The sequence below is a fragment of the Rhodofomes roseus genome (genome assembly GCF_022264815.1).
Source record: "Rhodofomes roseus strain CIRM-BRFM 1785 chromosome Unknown C8Q71scaffold_32, whole genome shotgun sequence".
Taxonomy (NCBI): domain Eukaryota; kingdom Fungi; phylum Basidiomycota; class Agaricomycetes; order Polyporales; family Fomitopsidaceae; genus Rhodofomes; species Rhodofomes roseus.
In genome coordinates, this window is record NW_025952988.1 from 69,525 (window position 1) to 86,964 (window position 17,440).

The following is a 17,440-nucleotide window of genomic DNA, read 5'->3' on the forward strand; positions in this document are numbered from 1 at the left end:
AACTACAGCACGTAGTCAAAGGGTCTCGAGACATACCCGGCGATGGAAGGATTGCTGGTAAGTCAGCGAGATGCGAACCCTGTGGTGCAAATGTACGTTTATCTGGCATCGACAGTCTTTGTCATTCACACCTTGAGATGCGTACTATGTAGCTGTATTACTCATCTTCATCAACACCACGGCATATATATCCTTGGACTGTGAGTTGACGTTGACTTCACGCAACGGCCATCAACCGATCCTTCAGGCATGTTCAGACATAGTCGAATGGAGGTAATCGAGGCAAGCACGTAGGTATCATGCACTGTCGAGCTGAATCATCTTGGACGTGCGTCCCTTTGGCGACAGCCAGCGTGAAGGAGGACGACTAGGAGTGATATATAGCCGGCAGTCCTTATTGGACGTTACATAGCCCTGTGGAATACTCCTCGCCGCCTTCAATGACCACGCTTCCAGATACACAGAAGGCAACTCGTCCGACCGGCGAAGCAAGCAGACTTTGTCTTTCGCGCCGTCCCCGTAACGAGACCGGGGTCAGGTCAACTGCTCAACAGGGTCCACGCCGTCAAGCTGAACCCCATCGACTGGAAGATCCATTAATACGGGTGGGTCGTGCCCGAGTACCCTGCCATCATAGGATCGGACGTCGCTGGGACGGTAGAAGAGCTTGGTGAAGGCGTTGTGGGCTTCCAGCTCGGCGAGCGAGTGTAGGTACTTTATTCTTCGGGCAAACGACAACGACGATTGAATGACTCCCGAGCTAGATTTCGACAGGGACACTTCACAGTCCGCCACGCAGGCTTTCAGCATTATGTAGTAGCAAACGCTGATATCACTGCAAAGGTTTTAGCTGTCTACCGTGTTTGTCATACAAGTTACCCGCTTACCGTAACACCCTGCGACCCAGATACCTGACAACGGCACCTTCAAAGAAGCGTCGACCGTGCCCGTGGGGCTGAGCACCGCAGCTCTGGGTCTGTACCTGGGACATCCCCCTCCGAACCCGGGTATCAGCAGCGCGGCGGGCGCGGAAAGTACGTGGCAGACAAGTCATTCGCAGTGTTCGGCGGCGCCACTTCGGTGGGACAGTTCGGACAGTCTTGCACCTGTGAAGTCGACTCTGGATTAGCACTCACTCCGTTTGGGCACACGTACAGTGATCCAGCTCGCGAGCCTCTCAGGCTTCTCGCCGATCATTGCAACCGCGTCGCTGCACAACACCGAGTTCCTCCTCGCACGTCCTGGACCGCAAGCTTTCGTCCGAGCAGCTCAAGAAGGAGGTGGACAAGATCACGGAGGGCTCGCTGGACGTCATATACGATGTCGTCAGTCTGCCAGATACACAGTTGGCTGCGTATGAGGTCCTAACGCCGGGTGGGACTCTGGTACTGGCGTCGTACGATGTCATCCCGGAGGAGCGGAAGGATACTAGGAAGCGCATTGTGAGGGCGTGGGGCCAGCCGAACTATCCGTCGGAGAATCGCGTCGTCACTGCGAAGTTGTATGGCGAACAACTTACCGGCTGGGGTTAGTCGTGTGCTTTGATTTGAAAGATGGGTTGACTGACATTTGGTGATTCGTTGCAGCCCAACCGCGTCGTGGTGCTTCCGAATGGGTTGGAGGGTATCCTCGAGGGGTTGGAGAGGCTGAGGGATGACCGTGTCAGCGGCGTGAAGCTAGTCGCACAGGAGCCGGCCTGAACGTGACATCCTTGTCGTACTGTCGCGCTGCGCGACGCAGACTGTATCCGTGTATGTACCCGGGGCTAGCGGCGAGGAGGGCGGCGGTAAACGGTATACTCCGTCTGAAACGCGTTGTTTGTTCACTAACTCAGCCTGACTCTTCTGTCGTGTTATAGCCTGTGTTGCGATGGATTCGGCGCGAGGAAGAGGTGCCCTGGGTTGTTTACTCACCCACCGGCAACGTTACTCTTCTGTCATGTTGCGGGCGCAGATATACCGCTGTTATCAAAGGCAGCGGTGATGCTTGTACTAAGTTTGCTCCTCCGCTACTATACGGATTGATTTGGTGCGAGGAAGGCAGCCGTCTGCGACGGCACAGTGAGGCGGTGTGTTCTGTGTGTCGGAGTGAAGTGCATGGCTTACTACTATTATACTTGAGGCCTTCTCTTTCCTGCGTAGCTCCGAGCACAATTGGTTGGTAGTGCCGATTCGTTGGTGGGCCCGGGCACGCGGTGGATCGACGGCAGAGGAGGAGGAGACGGGAGGTGGAGCGTAGTGTGGCGTGAAAATCGGTTGACATAATCATTATTACCATATCTGGCTGCGTGTCTAACGCCAGCCCGCGCGCCTGCGAGTTGGTGGCCGCCAAAATGGTTGTGACCCGCACACACCTCTCTGACCGACGTCCTCGGCGACCTACACTGACAGACAGCCTCTGTCCAAGCGTCCGTGCATCTCGTCGTGACGCGTCATAACAGCGCCGCCATGGTCGTAGCGTTGACGCTTTTGTTCCTCGCCGTGAACAAGAAGCTCGGCGAACCGACGAAAGGCCAACTGGTCGAGATGGCGATGGAGAACAAACAGCGCGTCGGTATGTCCCTACCTCACTCACAATTCCAATCTTTTGAACCCGGTGGTTGCAGGAGTGGACAGTGGCGACATGCCTCTGCGGCGACTGTATCGACCGAGACCACCCCGCTTCCTGCGTCGTTCCACACGAGCCCGATCAAGATCCTCGCCTTCTCCGCAGATGGCTACACGGAGTCGAGTGTGCTCGCGCTCACGCTGCTGATGGCGTGGCGTAAGCTCTCGCTACCCGAGGCATATGCCTGCAGAACAAGAAGCGGAGATCGTCCTTCGTGTACACCGCGGACGTCCTGGTGCTGAAGCGGATCGAGAAGGAGCGCGAGAGGGGGTGGGAGAGCATGGGGCCGGGGATCTTCCTTGGCTCGAGAGGAAGGAGGAGGAGAGTCCCGAGGAGGTTCAGAGTCCGCTGGATCTCGAGAGCTTCAGCGAGATTGCGCATAACGAAAATTGCTCCCCTCAGACCGATGGCGGCGAAGTCGGTATCCTTCGCGATCCCGCCGGCTGCGCAGCCGGCGATGGCCGCTGTGACTGTGCGACCGCTGAGGACGTAGTCCGAGTCAAATACGGGACCACTGCTTGGCGAGAAGGATGCAAGTGGTAGGCCGAGAGCGAGCACGATGCCGGCGCTGCGTTCGCCACTGCCGTCAGGACGCGACCACCACGTATGGTTCAACGACCCGAGGTTCGACGGGAGCTTCCCGAGTCAAATGCTGCCGTTCTTGTACTTGGGCAACCTGTGCGTGTTTCCATTCCGTTCACTCCTAGTGTGCATGGTTGACGTTGGAATGATCATTCAACAGGAATCATGCTACGAACGCATACATGATTTATACGCTCAGGATCACGCACGTCGTGTCCGAGTCCGTTGGCGAGTGCACGTTGGCCGCCGAAACTGGAAGCCTCTGCCTCCGCGCCGTCGTGTCCGTATACGGATCCGTCGTCACATGCGCAGTTCATCCCTGAGAATGGAATGGTCCGCATGGCCAAGGCTCGCTGTGGATCGAAGAGCGCGAGGGGCGCATCAAGGTGCGCGACTCAAGGGCGTATGCGACGACGGCATCGACACCCTCGAGGCCCAGCTCGGACCTATCTGCGTGTCTGTCGGCATTGAGCACGGGTGCGCGCAGACGTGCTCTAGCCAAGGCAGTATACGTAGCTGTCGAATTCGGCAGCGCACATTGTCAAGCGAGTACGTATTGGAATCTGCGAAATCAGGAGAGCCTTCTGGTTGCGCAACACATTGATCGTCATTATCGCGGGGTTGGTTTGCATCCTGATTGTCACAATCAAACATGCCTTCCGCCTGCCTATTTCGAGTCGGACATTCCAGCCTTCATCATAATTCAGCCTTCATATTTCCCTTGTTGACGCGCAGGAGCCTCGCCGCGTCGTATCTACATACTCAGAATGATGAACACAATCTTTCGGCACTGTTCCGGCGAATTTATCGGTCAACGAGCATGGGCGTAGAGCTCCGAAGAGGCTTCCTAAAAGTACGCGCTGCTGTGTATGCCACAAATGACTAGTGACGACTGGTGACCAGGCTGTCACGTCTTAGTAGAGCGTGACATCCGAGTCTTCCGTACTGATACTACCATTACTTACTAATAGCAGTGGCCCGGGCTCCATGCTGCCAGTGTCGCGGCTGATTCAGACTCGGACCATCTAAAGCAGCAGCTAACTTACGCTGCTGTCCATCTACTCAATACTCCAGAGTAATCTTGCGCCGTGGTTCCCCAGTCGCAGGGTCAGACTACCGGAGACGATGGAGACTGAGATTGACACGTAAGTTACTTCGGACTGATCGTTGGACGTCTCGTAGTTTCTCATTTTGCCACAGCTTCCGCCACTTGAACACCGATGTTCTTCTGCAGTTGTTCGAGCACCTACGACCTGACCGCGGCTTGCGCTCATTGTCCATGTCGTGCCGATGGATTCGACAAGAAACCGCGCCTGTGCTTTTCCGAAGTTGTTTGGTTATCGCAAAACGGCCCATCTGCGCGGAACGGTTTCTGCCACCATCCTTATGGCCTTATGTATCGTCAGTACGATCTCACGTAGTAGCTATGATCATATCAGTGACAACCCCTCGTGCTTCAGTCATCTGTCTTTAAGGGACGACTGTCCGGACATGCTCGCGATGAAAGTACGAAAACGTAGGCTCCGGTTCACCGACGACCCGTTGCTTTGCGGCACAATGGATCCCGTGTTCCTCAATGCTACACTCCGAGCGATGCCTCGCTTATGCTCTGTCAATCTGGCTTTTCACAGTCGAGAGATACACGGGATGGGATGGGAGACTCTCTCGGCCATCCTCTCAATTCCGTGTCTCCGTAGTCTCACGGTCGCGCAGTTCCTTTTCAGTCCACGCCAGTCGCCACCCGATGCGAGCCTCGGTTCTCTGGCACCACTCACTACATTCCGATTTGAGCATCGCGCCATTCGTAGAGAGCTTCGTCAATATCCGCTCCAGGAGGACACGCTAGGCTTGGTCATTGGACGATTGCAACATACTCTCGAAACCCTTCTACTCCCTAATGAGGTTACACCCTTCAAATCCCTAGCTGGTAACCGGTGGCCTCAAATGAAGGAACTTCATCTGATAGGGGAGTTCCATCCGGACCCAGACTTTCCTGTCCCATTCGTCGCTCTCTTTGCGGGAATGCCCAAGCTACGCATCCTGAGACTCAAGCTTTCTCTTCCCATAGGTATCGACAAACAAGTCTTGCAGCTATGGCCAAAGGCTTATCACGCACAATTCCCATGGCCAGACCTCGACAATCTCACTATGTCGTTCCCGTGCTTTGACGATCGGATCTACTCCCACCTTCCACAGACGATGCGACACCTCTCATTACGATGCACGCCACATCATTGCTTCATTCCATGGGCACAATACTACGTCCATTCTCCCCTCCCAGACGCATCGGAAATGTTGGAGATCCTCTCGAAGGTTGACACGCCCCACCTTGAGCGTCTCGAAGTCGAGTACCGTGCAGACTTTGCAGAAGATGATCTTTTGCTCTGCATAACTAAAAGGTTCCCTCAACTGACGCTCCTCGAGATACATCGCTTCCGATCACAAGGTAGCAGTGATCTTGCTATCGTGAGTCGCCGTTCACTCGTTAAGCCCACTGGCTGAGCTTTATGGCTCCCATGCAGACTGACATTGCGCTACGGCTAGCAAGACTCCAAAATCTGCGCACGCTCAGAGCTTACCTGGACACTCCCGAAGATGACACCGGCGCAACGCTGCCGCAGACTGCGACCAATATCTTGGCATGCAAGCTTGCCCGCCCAGATCTCCGACTGTGGCTGTTGCACCCGGGCGATGTATTAGAATACTATTACCCCCTTGATGCAAGATGGTACCGTTATTGCCTCGTACCTGAGCAAGACATCAATCGGGAGCCACGAGCAGAAAATGACCCATCGAGTCACAGTGTATGTATGCCGACGGCGTGTTCAATGTCTTGCATATGCTGAACTCCTGTGTCAGCGTGAGGGAGTGCCAACATATCCTTACAATGATTAGGTGCGGGTTCACGAGCTAGAATCCTATATTGTATCTTACTCTTACGTACGGTCTTCTTCAGCATCTACCTAGATGAGACCTTGGATACCCTTCACGCCCGACCAGGCTACCGCGATACTCCCGACGTCGACTCGTTACGGGAAGATTTGACACAGTCCTGGTCGACGAGAGGGAGGGCCGGCATAATGAGTCAATGGTATAATATTATATTGCTCGGTGGACATGTCGAAGAATAGCCAAATTTTAGGCTATCGTGTGGGCCAAGTTCGCGCAATATCCTTGTTATCAAAGAAAGCCCACCAGAACGCATTCCGATATAATCTTGATGCTCCCTCGCATTTCGTCTACCTGGAGTGGTTCAGCCGTTCAGATTTCAAACCTCGTCCTGATTCCAACTACCTGTTCTACCGCATACACTGACAGCGATCAAGTACGCACGACGGGGAACGCCTCGCTGCAATCGCTCTGGAGAGCTTGCATCGCAGCATGCATCTCACACCCAAATTCGGAGCTGTGCAGCCGCCCAAATGGACGAGCGACAACGGCGTTTTGTAGCTCTGCGAGACATGCTACGTTAACTCAATAATGTAGTACTAGTCTAGTTGAACTTGCAGATGTCGAGTTGAGCGCCGAGCGGCAGGTCACCGACCGCGAAGCATACTCGCCTCGGTGTCTCAAATGTTTGTATGCAGCCTGAGCCACACAGTTCTCGATATACATCTTGCACACCTTCAAGTTGACGCAGTGCCCCAGGCTGGTCCATTTGGCCACTCGCCCGAGTTTGAGTTTAATAGTCTTGATGAGCCGCGCTGCAGCTGCGCCACAACGACCACGTCTCTGTCGAACGTGACATGCCGACTCGTACTGGCTCACGCGCCGGTTGATTCTGATTCAGACTACATACCACAACTTGGGCTGCTGTGCAACTTTCCCCTTGATCAACCTTGCGCTGCGTGTCCCGAGCCGGAAGGTCAGACTACCGGAGACGATGGCGAATGAGATCGACGCCGACATCACGTAAGTTGCTGTGGGCGATAGCTGGATGTCTCACAGCTTCTCATTTTGTCGCAGCTTCCGCCGCTTGAACACCGATGTTCTTCTGCAGGTGTTCGAGCACCTACGACCTGACCGCGGCTTGCGCTCATTGTCCATGTCGTGCCGATGGATTCGACAAGAAACCGCGCCTGTGCTTTTCCGAAGTTGTTTGGTTATCGCGGAGCGGCCCATCTGCGCGGAACGGTTTCTGCCACCATCCTTATGGCCCTATGTATCGTCAGTAATACTTCACGTAGTAGCATCATGATCTCATCAGTGACAAACCCTCGTGCTTCAGCCATCTGTCTTTGAGGGACGACTGTCCGGACATGCTCGCGATGAAAGTACGAAAACGTAGGCTCCGGTTCACCGACGACCCGTTGCTTTGCGGCACAATGGATCCCGTGTTCCTCAATGCTACACTCCGAGCGATGCCTCGCTTATGCTCTGTCAATCTGGCTTTTCACAGTCGAGAGATACACGGGATGGGATGGGAGACTCTCTCGGCCATCCTCTCAATTCCGTGTCTCCGTAGTCTCACAGTCGAGCAGTTCCTTTTCAGTCCACGTCGGTCGCCAACAGATGCGAGCCTCGGTTCTCTGGCACCACTCACTACATTTCGATTTGAGCATCGCGCCATTCGTAGAGAACTTCGTCAATATCCGCTCCAACAGGACGCGCTAGGCTTGGTCATTGGACGATTGCAACATACTCTCGAAAACCTTCTACTCCCTAGTGAAGTTACACCCTTCAAATCCCTAGCTGGTACTCGGTGGCCTCAACTGAAGGAACTTCATCTGATAGGGGAGTTCCATCCGGACCCAGACTTTCCTGTCCCATTCGTCACTCTTTTTGCGGGAATGCCCAAGCTGCGCGTCTTGAAACTTGAGCTTTCTCTTCCCATAGGTATCGACAAACAAGTCTTGCAGCTCTGGCCAAAGACCTATCCCGCACAATTCCCATGGCAAGACCTTGACAATCTCACTATGTCATTCCCGTGCTGTGATGATCGGATCTACTCCCACCTTCCACAGACGATGCGGCACCTCTCATTACGATGCACGCCACATCATTGCTTCACTCCATGGCGACGATACTACGTCCATTCTCCCCTCCTCTACGCGTCGGAGATGCTGGAGATCCTCTCGAAGGTCGACACGCCAAATCTTGAACATCTCGAACTCGAATACCGCGCAGACGCTGCAGAAGACGACCTTCTGCTCTATATATCGCGAAAGTTCCTCAAACTGAGATCCCTAGAAATACATCGCTTCCGATCATCCGGTGGTAACGATATCACTATTGTGAGTTACCGTTTCATTCTCATGCTTACAAGCTGAGTTTCGTGATTCTCATACAGACTGACATCGCACTGCGGGTAGCAAGGCTCCAAGACTTGCTTACGCTGCAAGCATACCTGGATACAGATATCACTGAAGGTCACCCCTTCCCGATACTGCGGCAGAATGCTACCATCTTAGCGCTCATTCTTGCACGTCCGGGTCTCAAGTTATGGCTGTTGCAAGTAGGACACCAATATGACGCGAAATGGTACCCTTTTCGTCTCGTAGCTGGGCGCACTATCGACATGGAATCACAGGCCGAAGTCGATTCTTCGGGTAGCAGTGTGAGTATGTCGACCGCCCATTTGTCCTTGCATATACTCATATCTTTTATTAGCCCGAGGGAGTGTCGGCGTATCCTTACGATGATTATTTGTAGATCCACAAGTTTGCATCTATGCCACATCTTTCCGTTCTCATTGAAGGCAGACGGCTAGCTCCACCACGTACCTGGACCTCAAGATAACTCGAATGAGGGGGTCCGAGCGACTCGGACGCGAATCACTGAGCTTCGCACCACAATCTCTTTAGCCTGATATTCCATGATCATCGCAGCCTGAGCATTTAGTGAACAACACAGCTTTTCTGATGTGCCGAAGCCTCCATCTGCATGAACGTCAATCGATGGTGCGTCCTGTGCCTTGTATGACCTGTCACGTTGATAAGCCTCCAGGCAGTAGGTGGCGGCTTGTTCGTCGGTGGCGACTAGCTATAGCTCGAATGTGCAATATACTAGGCAATCGGGATGCCGGCCGCGCAACATAGGCTGGCTAGCGACTGGACTACTGTGAGTGACAGTCATGGATGTCTTTCAAAGGTGGGCCCTGCACGAACGCGCCTCCGTGGAATGGGCGTAAGATCGTCGTTTGCGACACACAAAGCTCCACAATGGCATGCGCAAGTACGAAGTCTCGGGCATATAGGCGACTTAGCAGGAAGTATTTGTATCACATCGCACGTCAAGGCTGCGCAATGGTTGTAATCGTTCGTCTGATGATACTTACGCTGACTTCAATTCACGGGCTCCTCTTCTCATGAAGATACGCCGTTGCCCGCCTTCTGATCCATGAACGGCAACGCCGACTTGGCTCAGTCAGGCTCGGCGATGAGCGCAATAGCTATAACACTCGGCGAGAAGCTAGAAGGTCTCGAGACATAACCTGTACGCGTTGGGAGCATTACTTGTGAGTCAGCAAGTCGGGGCCCTGTGGTGCAAATGTACGTTCGTCTGGCGTCGACAGTCTTTGTCAGCCGCATCTCTAGACGCGTACCATGTAGTATTACTCATCAACGCGCATCCCTGCGCTGTAAGTTCATTTTGACTTCCATCATGCATGCGATCGGCCATCAACCGATCCTTCTGGCGTGCTCAGACGTGGTCGAACGGAGGTGATAGAGGCAAGCACGTAGGCATCACGCACTGTCGAGCTGAATCATCTTCGACGTACGTCCCAAGGCGACAGCCAACTTGGAGGAAAAGCATCATGATGGTGATAAATAGTCGGCAGTCTGATTAAACGTCACATAGCTACTGTCCGCACCTAGGAAAGATTCCTCGCCACTCCCAATGCCCGCGCTTCCAGATACGCAGAAGGCACTCGTCCTGCCGGCGAAGCAAGCGGACTTCGTCGTTCGCGCCGTCCCCGTACCGAGACCAGGGCCGGGTCAACTGCTCCTCAAGGTCCACGCCGTCGCGCTGAACCCCATCGACTGGAAGATCCAGAAATTTGGGTGGGTTGTGACCGAGTACCCTGCCATCGTAGGGTCGGACGTCGCTGGGACGGTAGAAGAGCTTGGTGAAGGCGTTGAAGGCTTCCAGCTCGGCGACCGAGTGTAGGGGCCCCGTTCTTCGGGCGAACGCCAACGGCTGAATGACACTCGAGCCAGATTCCAACAGGGACATTTCACAGTCCGCCACGCAGGCTTTCAGCAATATGCAGTAGCGAACGCTGACACCACTGCAAAGGTTCAGCTGTCTACCGTTTTTGCCAGACGAGTTGCCCGCTTACCGTAACTTCCTGTGACCCAGATACCTGACAACGTTACATTTGAAGAAGCCTCCACCATCCCCGTGGGGCTGAGCACCGCAGCTCTGGGTCTGTACCTGGAACATCCCCCTCCGAACCCGGGTATCGGCAGCGCGGGACTGACGGCGCCCTGGGAGGACGGCGGGCGCGGCAAGTACGCGGGCAGGTCATTCGCGGTGTTCGGCGGCGCCAGCTCGGTGGGACAGGCCGGTCAGTCTTGCACCTGTGAAGTCGACTCTGGATTAGCACTCACTCCGTTTGGGCACACGTACAGTGATCCAGCTCGCGAGCCTCTCAGGCTTCTCGCCGATCGTTGCAACCGCGTCGCTGCACAACGCCGAGTTCCTCCGCACCCTCGGGGCTACGCACGTCCTGGACCGCAAGCTTCCGTCCGAGCAGCTCAAGAAGGAGGTGGAGAAGATCACGAAGGGCTCGCTGGACGTCATATACGATGCCGTCAGTCTGCCGGATACACAGTTGGCTGCGTATGAGGTGTTCTCGCCGGGCGGGATTCTGGTACTGGCGTCGTACGATGTCATCCCGGAGGAGCGGAAGGATTCTGGGAAGCGGGTCGTGAGGGCGTGGGGCCAGCCGAACTATCCATCGGAGAATCGCGTCGTCGCTGCGAAGTTGTATGGCGAGCAGCTTACCAGCTGGCTCAAGGAAGGGGCTATCAAGGTTAGTCGTGTGCTTTCATTTGAAAGATGGGTTGACTGACGTTTGGTGATACGTTGCAGCCCAACCGCGTCGAGGTGCTTCCGAATGGGTTGGAGGGTATCCCCGAGGGGTTGGAGAGGCTGAGGGATGACCGTGTCAGCGGCGTGAAGCTAGTCGCACATCCTCAGGAGACGGCCTGAACGTAATTCCCTTGTCGTAATTATTTCCAAAGTAGAACTATGCACAGTGTTGAATTACATACGATGCTGCCAGAGGACGAGATGTACAGTCCCAGACTCCCACTGCAGAGGTGGCACCAAGATGGCACGGTGGCGGCGTCTCCCGGTCGCTCGATCGAGCGCCAGTGTCTGATCCGTTCCCCGTGTACGCGGTCCGATCAGCCTCGAGCCAGCTTGCACGTTGCCGACTCGTTCGTCTCGACTCTCGACCTCTAACTCCGCGTTTCTGGCCTGCAGATCGTCTTGTTTGCTCTGTCGGATGCCCCGACGAGGCCATAACGTTGGATTTCTCATCGCAGCACATGGATATCGATCAGACGGTCCGGAGCACCGACAGTCGGACTGAGGCCGCTCGAGTCTGTTTATCCGGCCCGGCCTCCTCCTCGTCTCCTCCTCTAGGCCTCTCACCTCCCTCCTCATTACCCCCAGGCTCCGGTCGGCTTTGCTTTCGACTTTCCACCTACCACGAGGATCATACGACAGAATGGCCGCTGAATTACCTATCCCCGTGTACACCTCTCTGACCGACGTCCTCGGCGACCTACAAACAGCCTCTGTCCAAGCGTGCGTGCATTTCGTGCTCTGTTCTCACTACCTGCTGAATACATCGATTCAACAGCTCGCGATGGAACGATGTGGTGGAGGAGTTTGAGAAGCGATTCGGCAAGAAGCCAGCGTACATCGCTCGAGCGCCCGGGAGGGTCAAGTACGTCCCCTCCATTGCCTCATCTACAGTACCTCCTAATTCACGTCGGGCATTGTGTTTAGCTTAATTGGCGATCACATCGACTACGTTCTCTTTGGATGCCTTCCGGCTGCTGTCGAGCAGGATATCCTCTTCGCCTGCGGTCCTTCGTCTCAAGCATCCGCGGGCAGCGTCGCCGCACATAACCTCAATCCCAAATTCGCCCCGCAGAACTTCACCCCCATGTTGAAGAGCGCTCCGATACCGTCTGCGACGGAGCAGAAGGAGGCAGAGAAGGCTGTCAATGCAGAGAGTTGGGACCTCGACATCAACACGAAGGAGCTGCGGTGGGAGAGCTACGTCAAGGCTGGCTACTATGTGAGTATCGCAAGCAAGGTCAATTATTGAATCGGTTCTGACACAAGAGGGCATAACGGCAGGGTGTACTCAACCACTTCTTCCCGCCCTCCTCGAATGAGCGACCGGTACCGATTGACATTCTGGTCACTGGCTCTGTTCCCGCTGGTTCAGGGCTTTCATCGAGGTTCGTATCAAGTCAAATGAGTGGATGTATGCGTGATATACCAACATGACGCGTCATGACAGCGCCGCCATGGTCGTAGCGTCGACACTCTCGTTCCTCGCCGTGAACAACAAGCTCGGCGAACTGACGAAAGGCCAGCTGGTCGAGATGGCGATGGAGAACGAACAGCGCGTCGGTATGTCCCTACCCCACTCACACTTCTAGTCTTCTGAGCCTGGTGGTTGCAGGAGTGAACAGTGGCGGCATGGACCAGGCCGCGTCGGTCATCTCGATGCCATCATCGGCGCTGTACATCACGTTCTTCCCCTTCCTGCACGCGGAACCGATCCTCCTGCCCGTCCTGCGCACCAACCCGCGCGCCGTCTTCGTCTGCGCAAACTCGCTTGTAGTCAGCGACAAGGCCGTCGGTACGTACCCCCTCCGCCCCTCCGTACATCTCCACGCATTCACACTCATGCAACGCCCTAGGCGCGAAGACGCGCTACAACCTGCGCGTCGTCGAGACGCTCGCCGGCGCGCGCATCCTCGCGCGCCACCTCAACGTCCCGCTGCAGCCCACGGAGCGCCCGCCGCTCCGGATCGTGCTCGGGCGGTGGCTCGGGTACACCGAGACGAAGGGCCAGCCGTCCGAGCTCGACACGGACAAGCTCAAGGACGGCCTCAAGAAGGTGCTCGCGGAGGTGGAGAAGCTCCGCCCCGCGGGCAGGGCCGACGGCGAGGAGCTGGGGCTCACGATGGAGGAGATGATCAAGGAGAGCGGGCTCGACAAGAAGACGTTCTATGAGGTGTACTTGAGCTGGGTAGAGGGTGCGTCCGGCTCTGACTCGCGGGTGTGCACGCGGGATGCTGATGGGGTTGGCGGATCTGCACAGTCGAGGCGACGCACTTCCAGATCTACAAGCGCGTCAAGCACGTCTTCGAGGAGTCCCTGCGGGTCATCGAGTTCCGCGCGGCGTGTCTCCGCGCGGCGGACGCGGCGCAGACCCCGGACGGGGCCCTCCCGGAAAGCGTGCTCCGCGAGCTGGGCGACCTCATGGACACGTCGCACGAGAGCTCGAGCAAGACCTTGGAGAACTCGTGCCCGGAGGTCGACGAGCTCGTCCGCATCGCGAAGGAGGCCGGAGCGTACGGCTCGCGGGTCACGGGTGAGTTTTCCGCACGTTCGATGAGTGTCGTGGGCTGATCTGGGTGGGCGGTGTAGGTGCGGGCTGGGGCGGATGCACGGTGTCGCTCGTGGCGGAGGATAAGGTGGACGCGTTTATTGAGCACCTCGTGGCGCATTACCCGGCGTACAAGGGTCTTGAGGGCGAGGCGCTGAAGCAGGTGATCTTTGCGACGAAGCCGAGTAGTGGGGCGTGTGGTAAGTGGGATTTCGATGCCTGCTTGACACATACTGATGTGAGGACAGTGCTCAAGCTCGAGTAAAGGCGAATGGTACGATTTTTAAGGAGGAAGAATGTACTAAGAGTATGTATGTACTTAATAATATCGGTGCTTGTATCCTTTGCCCCCGTATCGTCAGTCATGGTGAAGCAGTGTGTCCACGAGTATCGGGCAAGACTTGATCCGCCGTAGCGATATGGGCGGTACTGCGTGTATGTCTTCGCTCTTGCCTTCTGCAGCGACAGGTAAGTTATGTGGTTCTATATCGTCTGCATGCAGCATCCACTCAATAGTCTGAACAGCTTCTCGACGAGGCAAGGAGGGGATCATCGCCTGGTCCTGAAGCTCGGAAGTAAGTCGATTTTCGTACCGGTGTTTCCATCCTTTACGCCAGGAACGGCTCGGTCGAAGTATGCGTGCGCGCTTGACGTCGAAATCGAATTCATAGCCACCGGGTTTGAGAGCGCTTCGGGATGCGAGTTCGCGGCAGGTATTTCCATTGTACGCACCTCCTTCATGTGCTTCCGGACCACTTATTCTGTCATGCTGGACGTCGAACGCTGGACGTTGAGTCCGAACGATACAGGGCGGTTGTACTCAGCGCCCGTATCCTCGTGGCTGTCAATACGTCCTGTGGTCCTTTGGGAGCTTGCGAACGGAAAGCGTAACATCTTACACTTAGTAGCCATGTCCAGGGCAGCATATTCATTTCCGCCCAGCCACGCATCAGTGAGATCTTTGCTGACCACTGCATCTTCAGTCGTACTTTGTGTTCATGTAGAAGGTACGCGGAATTGTCGATGAACATTTGGTCAACGGTGGGCTGATCCTAGACTCCTGCGTCCCTGTTCACACTCCTTGGGCCATGTACGTGTCCTAATCAAATACCCCTTTAAGCTTGAAGTACCTGAATCCTGCGCGTTGCATGGGCTACGACTGTATGAGTGCCACCAATTGCAACGTCATCACTTTGGCTCCGATTATGTGGGCAATGCTCTAAAATTATCTTCAGGGATTCAGGCGACGGTCACTAGGAGAAGCATACACATGGAGCCGGTCGTCGATTGCAGCTGTCCGTCCATCCGGGAAGTCACAGAATTCGCAGAACGCTGTCCAAGGCGCTGCTGGACCAGGTGCAGTGGTTTTAAATTCCTCAAGTGTGTGCCTTGTTAACAACAGTAGTGGCAGCAGACTTTGCTCCGGAAGTGGCCAGTATGTTCGTTCGGATGAGATGTATGAACATGCTACCACATGGTTCACCACAGCATACACTCGCTACACGCGGCTGGACGTGCGACGCAGCATAGGGGTCGCGTTGAAATGAAGGTATTCAGCCGCTGAAGTCAGCGGTTAGCGACACCATAAAGACCGTCCCCATAGGTGCTCTACTGCCATCCCCGACTCTCAACTCAAATCGTATGTCCTCTATGTCTTCGTCCTCAGCCCAGGATATATCGGACTTGCAAAGCGGGTGAGTGCGATTCCTCGCCACTCCAGTATGCGTGCTGACAGACTCTGCAGTATAGTGATGGGCTATGTCAGCATTGCCTGTGCAGGTTTGTGCACGCACAGAACGCTTATGAAATGCTGATGACAATTCAGTGTTCCCGATCTACGATTATATACTGACAACTGGCACCGAGGTCACTGTTTTCTGGTCGCAACCGCAGAAGACGTTTCGCGGGTCGTCTCTGCTACTGATTCTGATTCGCTTGACAACACTCGGCACGGCGATAACCAATGTGATCAGCATGTTCTTTGGTAGTGCGGTGAGACGCTCTCCGAAAATGCAGCGCTGCCTTTAAATCTGACCTCATGCCTAACAGAACGTGGAGATGTCAGTGTATAGCGGCTAGAGCGATGGGATGCGACTATTGACAAATTATTTTAACAGCTGCCGTGGGCTGTATCTCAGTGCTGCAATTGTTACCGATCTCGGAAATGCATTAGATGCAGGTACGTATGTGTCCATCATCTGAGATAATTATCTCCAACTGAGGCTGTGTACGATACCTCCACCAGTCCTCTCAACCATCCGCGTATTCGCACTCAGTGGCTTAAACGTCTGGTGGGCCTCTGTAGTATTTGTGACCAGTATGTTCATCGTCACTATCAAATTTGTCAGTCGACATCAGCACTCGCAAAGGAAAGCAACTGCTAAGAACCGCCTTTCAGTACCTCAACGCCAAAACTCAATACACAGTTCAGAATATTGATGGAATCGTGATGTGCAACATCTTTACGTACTCCGGGAGTGTGGCCGCAAAGTAAGCGATCATGTCTCATTCACCAACATGACGTTAACTAACGGTGCTTACGAAGCGGTAGGGCCTTGCAGTCATTGGGTCACAGCCTCATGCGCTGACTAGCCACTTCACGTACTTAGTGCAGCTAGCTGCTTTGATTTGCAATATCATTTCACAGGTCATTGTCGCCTGCATCACATGGACGAGGATGATGTTTCTTGTACGGCGAAATGGTGATCGGATTAGGCCTCTTAGACAGAAAACACATATCATTTCCTGGCTGATACTAAGGGATGGTAAGTCGTCTAAATCGCTTCTTGTTGTCGATCATGTCATGACTCGCTCTGTCAGGGACTATCTACTTCATGTACGTCGTATCTAATTTTCGCGCGCGTCGATGGGCTGAGAGCTTATGCACTCATGTGCGATTGCCAACAGTTTGATGTTGCTATTAACCGTCACTGCTTTCTTACTCTCGTATTTCACTGTGCGGAAGTTGGCTTGCGTCAAGGTACATGGTCACTAATATTCAGAAACAGGATGTGCTCTACTTCGACACTTTTTCCCAGTCGTACGTCACAGCAAATGATGCTGGAAACTACGTTGTTCACGCCCGTCGTTAAAAGGTTTCAAATGGTTCTGCTTGCGCGGTTGCTGCTCAACCTCCGGGAAGGTGCTCTCAAACATGTCATCATGGACGAAGAAAATTCCGGCTTCTCCCATTTCCTGGACGACCTCACTCACGTGTCAAGCATCGAGTTCAATCCAGACCCAACGGACAATACACCTCGTCTTGGCCTTCATCAACCGACCACGGAGGATGAAACTGGGGATGAGCCAAGTGATGTGGATGAAGTAGCGGACGGGCACGGTATTGAAGCTCACGAATTGCGGGAAATCAGCGTAGCGCGTGTTTAGACGGAGAACAGCATTGTCATCTACACATATGCATACGTTCGTAGCCAAATCTCCAGCTCGTTACGAAGCCATACAGGTATCAGCTGCGCACCCGCGTAAGTATGGGCACTATCCCCCTCCTGCTGCTGCATAGCGCAGCAACGATGAACAACGGGATCGTATCTTCTGACCCGAATGCTTCAGACTTCAGTCGTACAATGCTTACATACAGCCATTGACATTATGATTGTAGCCTCAAAACATCTGCCGGTAGGATGAACCCAGCGCAGTTGCGGCGCA

The 17,440-nt window shown here is 54.6% G+C and overlaps 8 protein-coding genes across 8 annotated transcripts; all 8 read left to right on the forward strand.

Moving 5' to 3' along the window:
- The first annotated feature begins 2,246 nt into the window (after positions 1-2,246).
- Positions 2,247-3,007, forward strand: C8Q71DRAFT_372065 (uncharacterized protein). The gene has a single exon (XM_047918137.1). It carries the CDS (start codon positions 2,448-2,450, stop codon positions 2,847-2,849), a length of 402 nt encoding a protein of 133 aa, XP_047773595.1. The 5' UTR covers positions 2,247-2,447; the 3' UTR covers positions 2,850-3,007.
- C8Q71DRAFT_372064 (uncharacterized protein) lies at positions 3,008-4,114 on the forward strand. Its single transcript, XM_047918136.1, has one exon. It carries the CDS (start codon positions 3,167-3,169, stop codon positions 3,791-3,793), a length of 627 nt encoding a protein of 208 aa, XP_047773596.1. The 5' UTR covers positions 3,008-3,166; the 3' UTR covers positions 3,794-4,114.
- C8Q71DRAFT_372158 (uncharacterized protein) lies at positions 4,115-6,226 on the forward strand. Its single transcript, XM_047918138.1, has 6 exons — positions 4,115-4,334; positions 4,390-4,590; positions 4,650-5,655; positions 5,712-5,993; positions 6,049-6,084; positions 6,146-6,226. Exons 1-5 carry the CDS (start codon positions 4,315-4,317, stop codon positions 6,082-6,084), a joined length of 1,545 nt encoding a protein of 514 aa, XP_047773597.1. The 5' UTR covers positions 4,115-4,314; the 3' UTR covers positions 6,146-6,226.
- Positions 6,227-6,858: 632 nt separating this feature from the next.
- C8Q71DRAFT_786524 (uncharacterized protein) lies at positions 6,859-8,881 on the forward strand. The gene is made up of 5 exons (XM_047925138.1): positions 6,859-7,101; positions 7,156-7,356; positions 7,418-8,423; positions 8,480-8,746; positions 8,800-8,881. The coding sequence occupies exons 1-5, from the start codon at positions 7,073-7,075 to the stop codon at positions 8,839-8,841; spliced, it is 1,545 nt and encodes a 514-aa protein (XP_047773598.1). The 5' UTR covers positions 6,859-7,072; the 3' UTR covers positions 8,842-8,881.
- Positions 8,882-9,713: 832 nt separating this feature from the next.
- On the forward strand, positions 9,714-11,346 carry C8Q71DRAFT_842839 (chaperonin 10-like protein; the record flags this gene model as incomplete). The annotated part of the gene is made up of 5 exons (XM_047926555.1): positions 9,714-10,295; positions 10,350-10,428; positions 10,492-10,699; positions 10,764-11,167; positions 11,227-11,346. The coding sequence occupies exons 1-5, from the start codon at positions 10,030-10,032 to the stop codon at positions 11,344-11,346; spliced, it is 1,077 nt and encodes a 358-aa protein (XP_047773599.1). The 5' UTR covers positions 9,714-10,029.
- Positions 11,347-11,475: 129 nt separating this feature from the next.
- On the forward strand, positions 11,476-14,129 carry C8Q71DRAFT_786531 (Galactokinase). Its single transcript, XM_047925139.1, has 10 exons — positions 11,476-11,949; positions 12,005-12,091; positions 12,154-12,448; positions 12,511-12,614; positions 12,677-12,789; positions 12,842-13,021; positions 13,083-13,421; positions 13,487-13,759; positions 13,816-13,974; positions 14,023-14,129. Exons 1-10 carry the CDS (start codon positions 11,870-11,872, stop codon positions 14,037-14,039), a joined length of 1,647 nt encoding a protein of 548 aa, XP_047773600.1. The 5' UTR covers positions 11,476-11,869; the 3' UTR covers positions 14,040-14,129.
- A 978-nt stretch (positions 14,130-15,107) lies between these two features.
- On the forward strand, positions 15,108-16,405 carry C8Q71DRAFT_786557 (uncharacterized protein). Its single transcript, XM_047925140.1, has 9 exons — positions 15,108-15,130; positions 15,180-15,468; positions 15,519-15,553; positions 15,600-15,766; positions 15,824-15,834; positions 15,892-15,953; positions 16,020-16,117; positions 16,173-16,264; positions 16,320-16,405. The coding sequence occupies exons 2-9, from the start codon at positions 15,416-15,418 to the stop codon at positions 16,360-16,362; spliced, it is 561 nt and encodes a 186-aa protein (XP_047773601.1). The 5' UTR covers positions 15,108-15,130; positions 15,180-15,415; the 3' UTR covers positions 16,363-16,405.
- Positions 16,406-16,567: 162 nt separating this feature from the next.
- C8Q71DRAFT_786570 (uncharacterized protein) lies at positions 16,568-17,201 on the forward strand. The gene is made up of 3 exons (XM_047925141.1): positions 16,568-16,754; positions 16,777-16,814; positions 16,870-17,201. Exons 1-3 carry the CDS (start codon positions 16,656-16,658, stop codon positions 17,159-17,161), a joined length of 429 nt encoding a protein of 142 aa, XP_047773602.1. The 5' UTR covers positions 16,568-16,655; the 3' UTR covers positions 17,162-17,201.
- Positions 17,202-17,440: the final 239 nt, after the last annotated feature.

Excerpts from the sequence above, each read along its gene's own strand:
- C8Q71DRAFT_786557 (XM_047925140.1), top strand. The coding sequence starts at position 15,416 with ATGTCCTCTATGTCTTCGTCCTCAGCCCAGGATATATCGGACTTGCAA. Across the intron at positions 15,554-15,599 it reads TGTCAGCATTGCCTGTGCAG|TGTTCCCGATCTACGATTAT; the intron begins GTTTGTGCACGC and ends ATGACAATTCAG. Across the intron at positions 15,954-16,019 it reads CGGAAATGCATTAGATGCAG|TCCTCTCAACCATCCGCGTA; the intron begins GTACGTATGTGT and ends TACCTCCACCAG.
- C8Q71DRAFT_786524 (XM_047925138.1), top strand. The coding sequence starts at position 7,073 with ATGGCGAATGAGATCGACGCCGACATCAC. Across the intron at positions 7,357-7,417 it reads TCCTTATGGCCCTATGTATC|CCATCTGTCTTTGAGGGACG; the intron begins GTCAGTAATACT and ends CTCGTGCTTCAG. Across the intron at positions 8,424-8,479 it reads GTGGTAACGATATCACTATT|ACTGACATCGCACTGCGGGT; the intron begins GTGAGTTACCGT and ends ATTCTCATACAG.
- C8Q71DRAFT_372065 (XM_047918137.1), top strand. The coding sequence starts at position 2,448 with ATGGTCGTAGCGTTGACGCTTTTGTTCCTCGCCGTGAACAAGAAGCTC.
- C8Q71DRAFT_372064 (XM_047918136.1), top strand. The coding sequence starts at position 3,167 with ATGCCGGCGCTGCGTTCGCCACTGCCGTCAGGACGCGACCACCACGTA.
- C8Q71DRAFT_786531 (XM_047925139.1), top strand. The coding sequence starts at position 11,870 with ATGGCCGCTGAATTACCTATCCCCGTGTACACCTCTCTGACCGACGTC. Across the intron at positions 11,950-12,004 it reads CAAACAGCCTCTGTCCAAGC|CTCGCGATGGAACGATGTGG; the intron begins GTGCGTGCATTT and ends TCGATTCAACAG. Across the intron at positions 13,760-13,815 it reads GTACGGCTCGCGGGTCACGG|GTGCGGGCTGGGGCGGATGC; the intron begins GTGAGTTTTCCG and ends TGGGCGGTGTAG.
- C8Q71DRAFT_786570 (XM_047925141.1), top strand. The coding sequence starts at position 16,656 with ATGCACTCATGTGCGATTGCCAACAGTTTGATGTTGCTATTAACCGTC. Across the intron at positions 16,815-16,869 it reads TTCGACACTTTTTCCCAGTC|GTTTCAAATGGTTCTGCTTG; the intron begins GTACGTCACAGC and ends CGTCGTTAAAAG.
- C8Q71DRAFT_372158 (XM_047918138.1), top strand. The coding sequence starts at position 4,315 with ATGGAGACTGAGATTGACAC. Across the intron at positions 4,335-4,389 it reads ATGGAGACTGAGATTGACAC|CTTCCGCCACTTGAACACCG; the intron begins GTAAGTTACTTC and ends ATTTTGCCACAG. Across the intron at positions 5,656-5,711 it reads GTAGCAGTGATCTTGCTATC|ACTGACATTGCGCTACGGCT; the intron begins GTGAGTCGCCGT and ends GCTCCCATGCAG.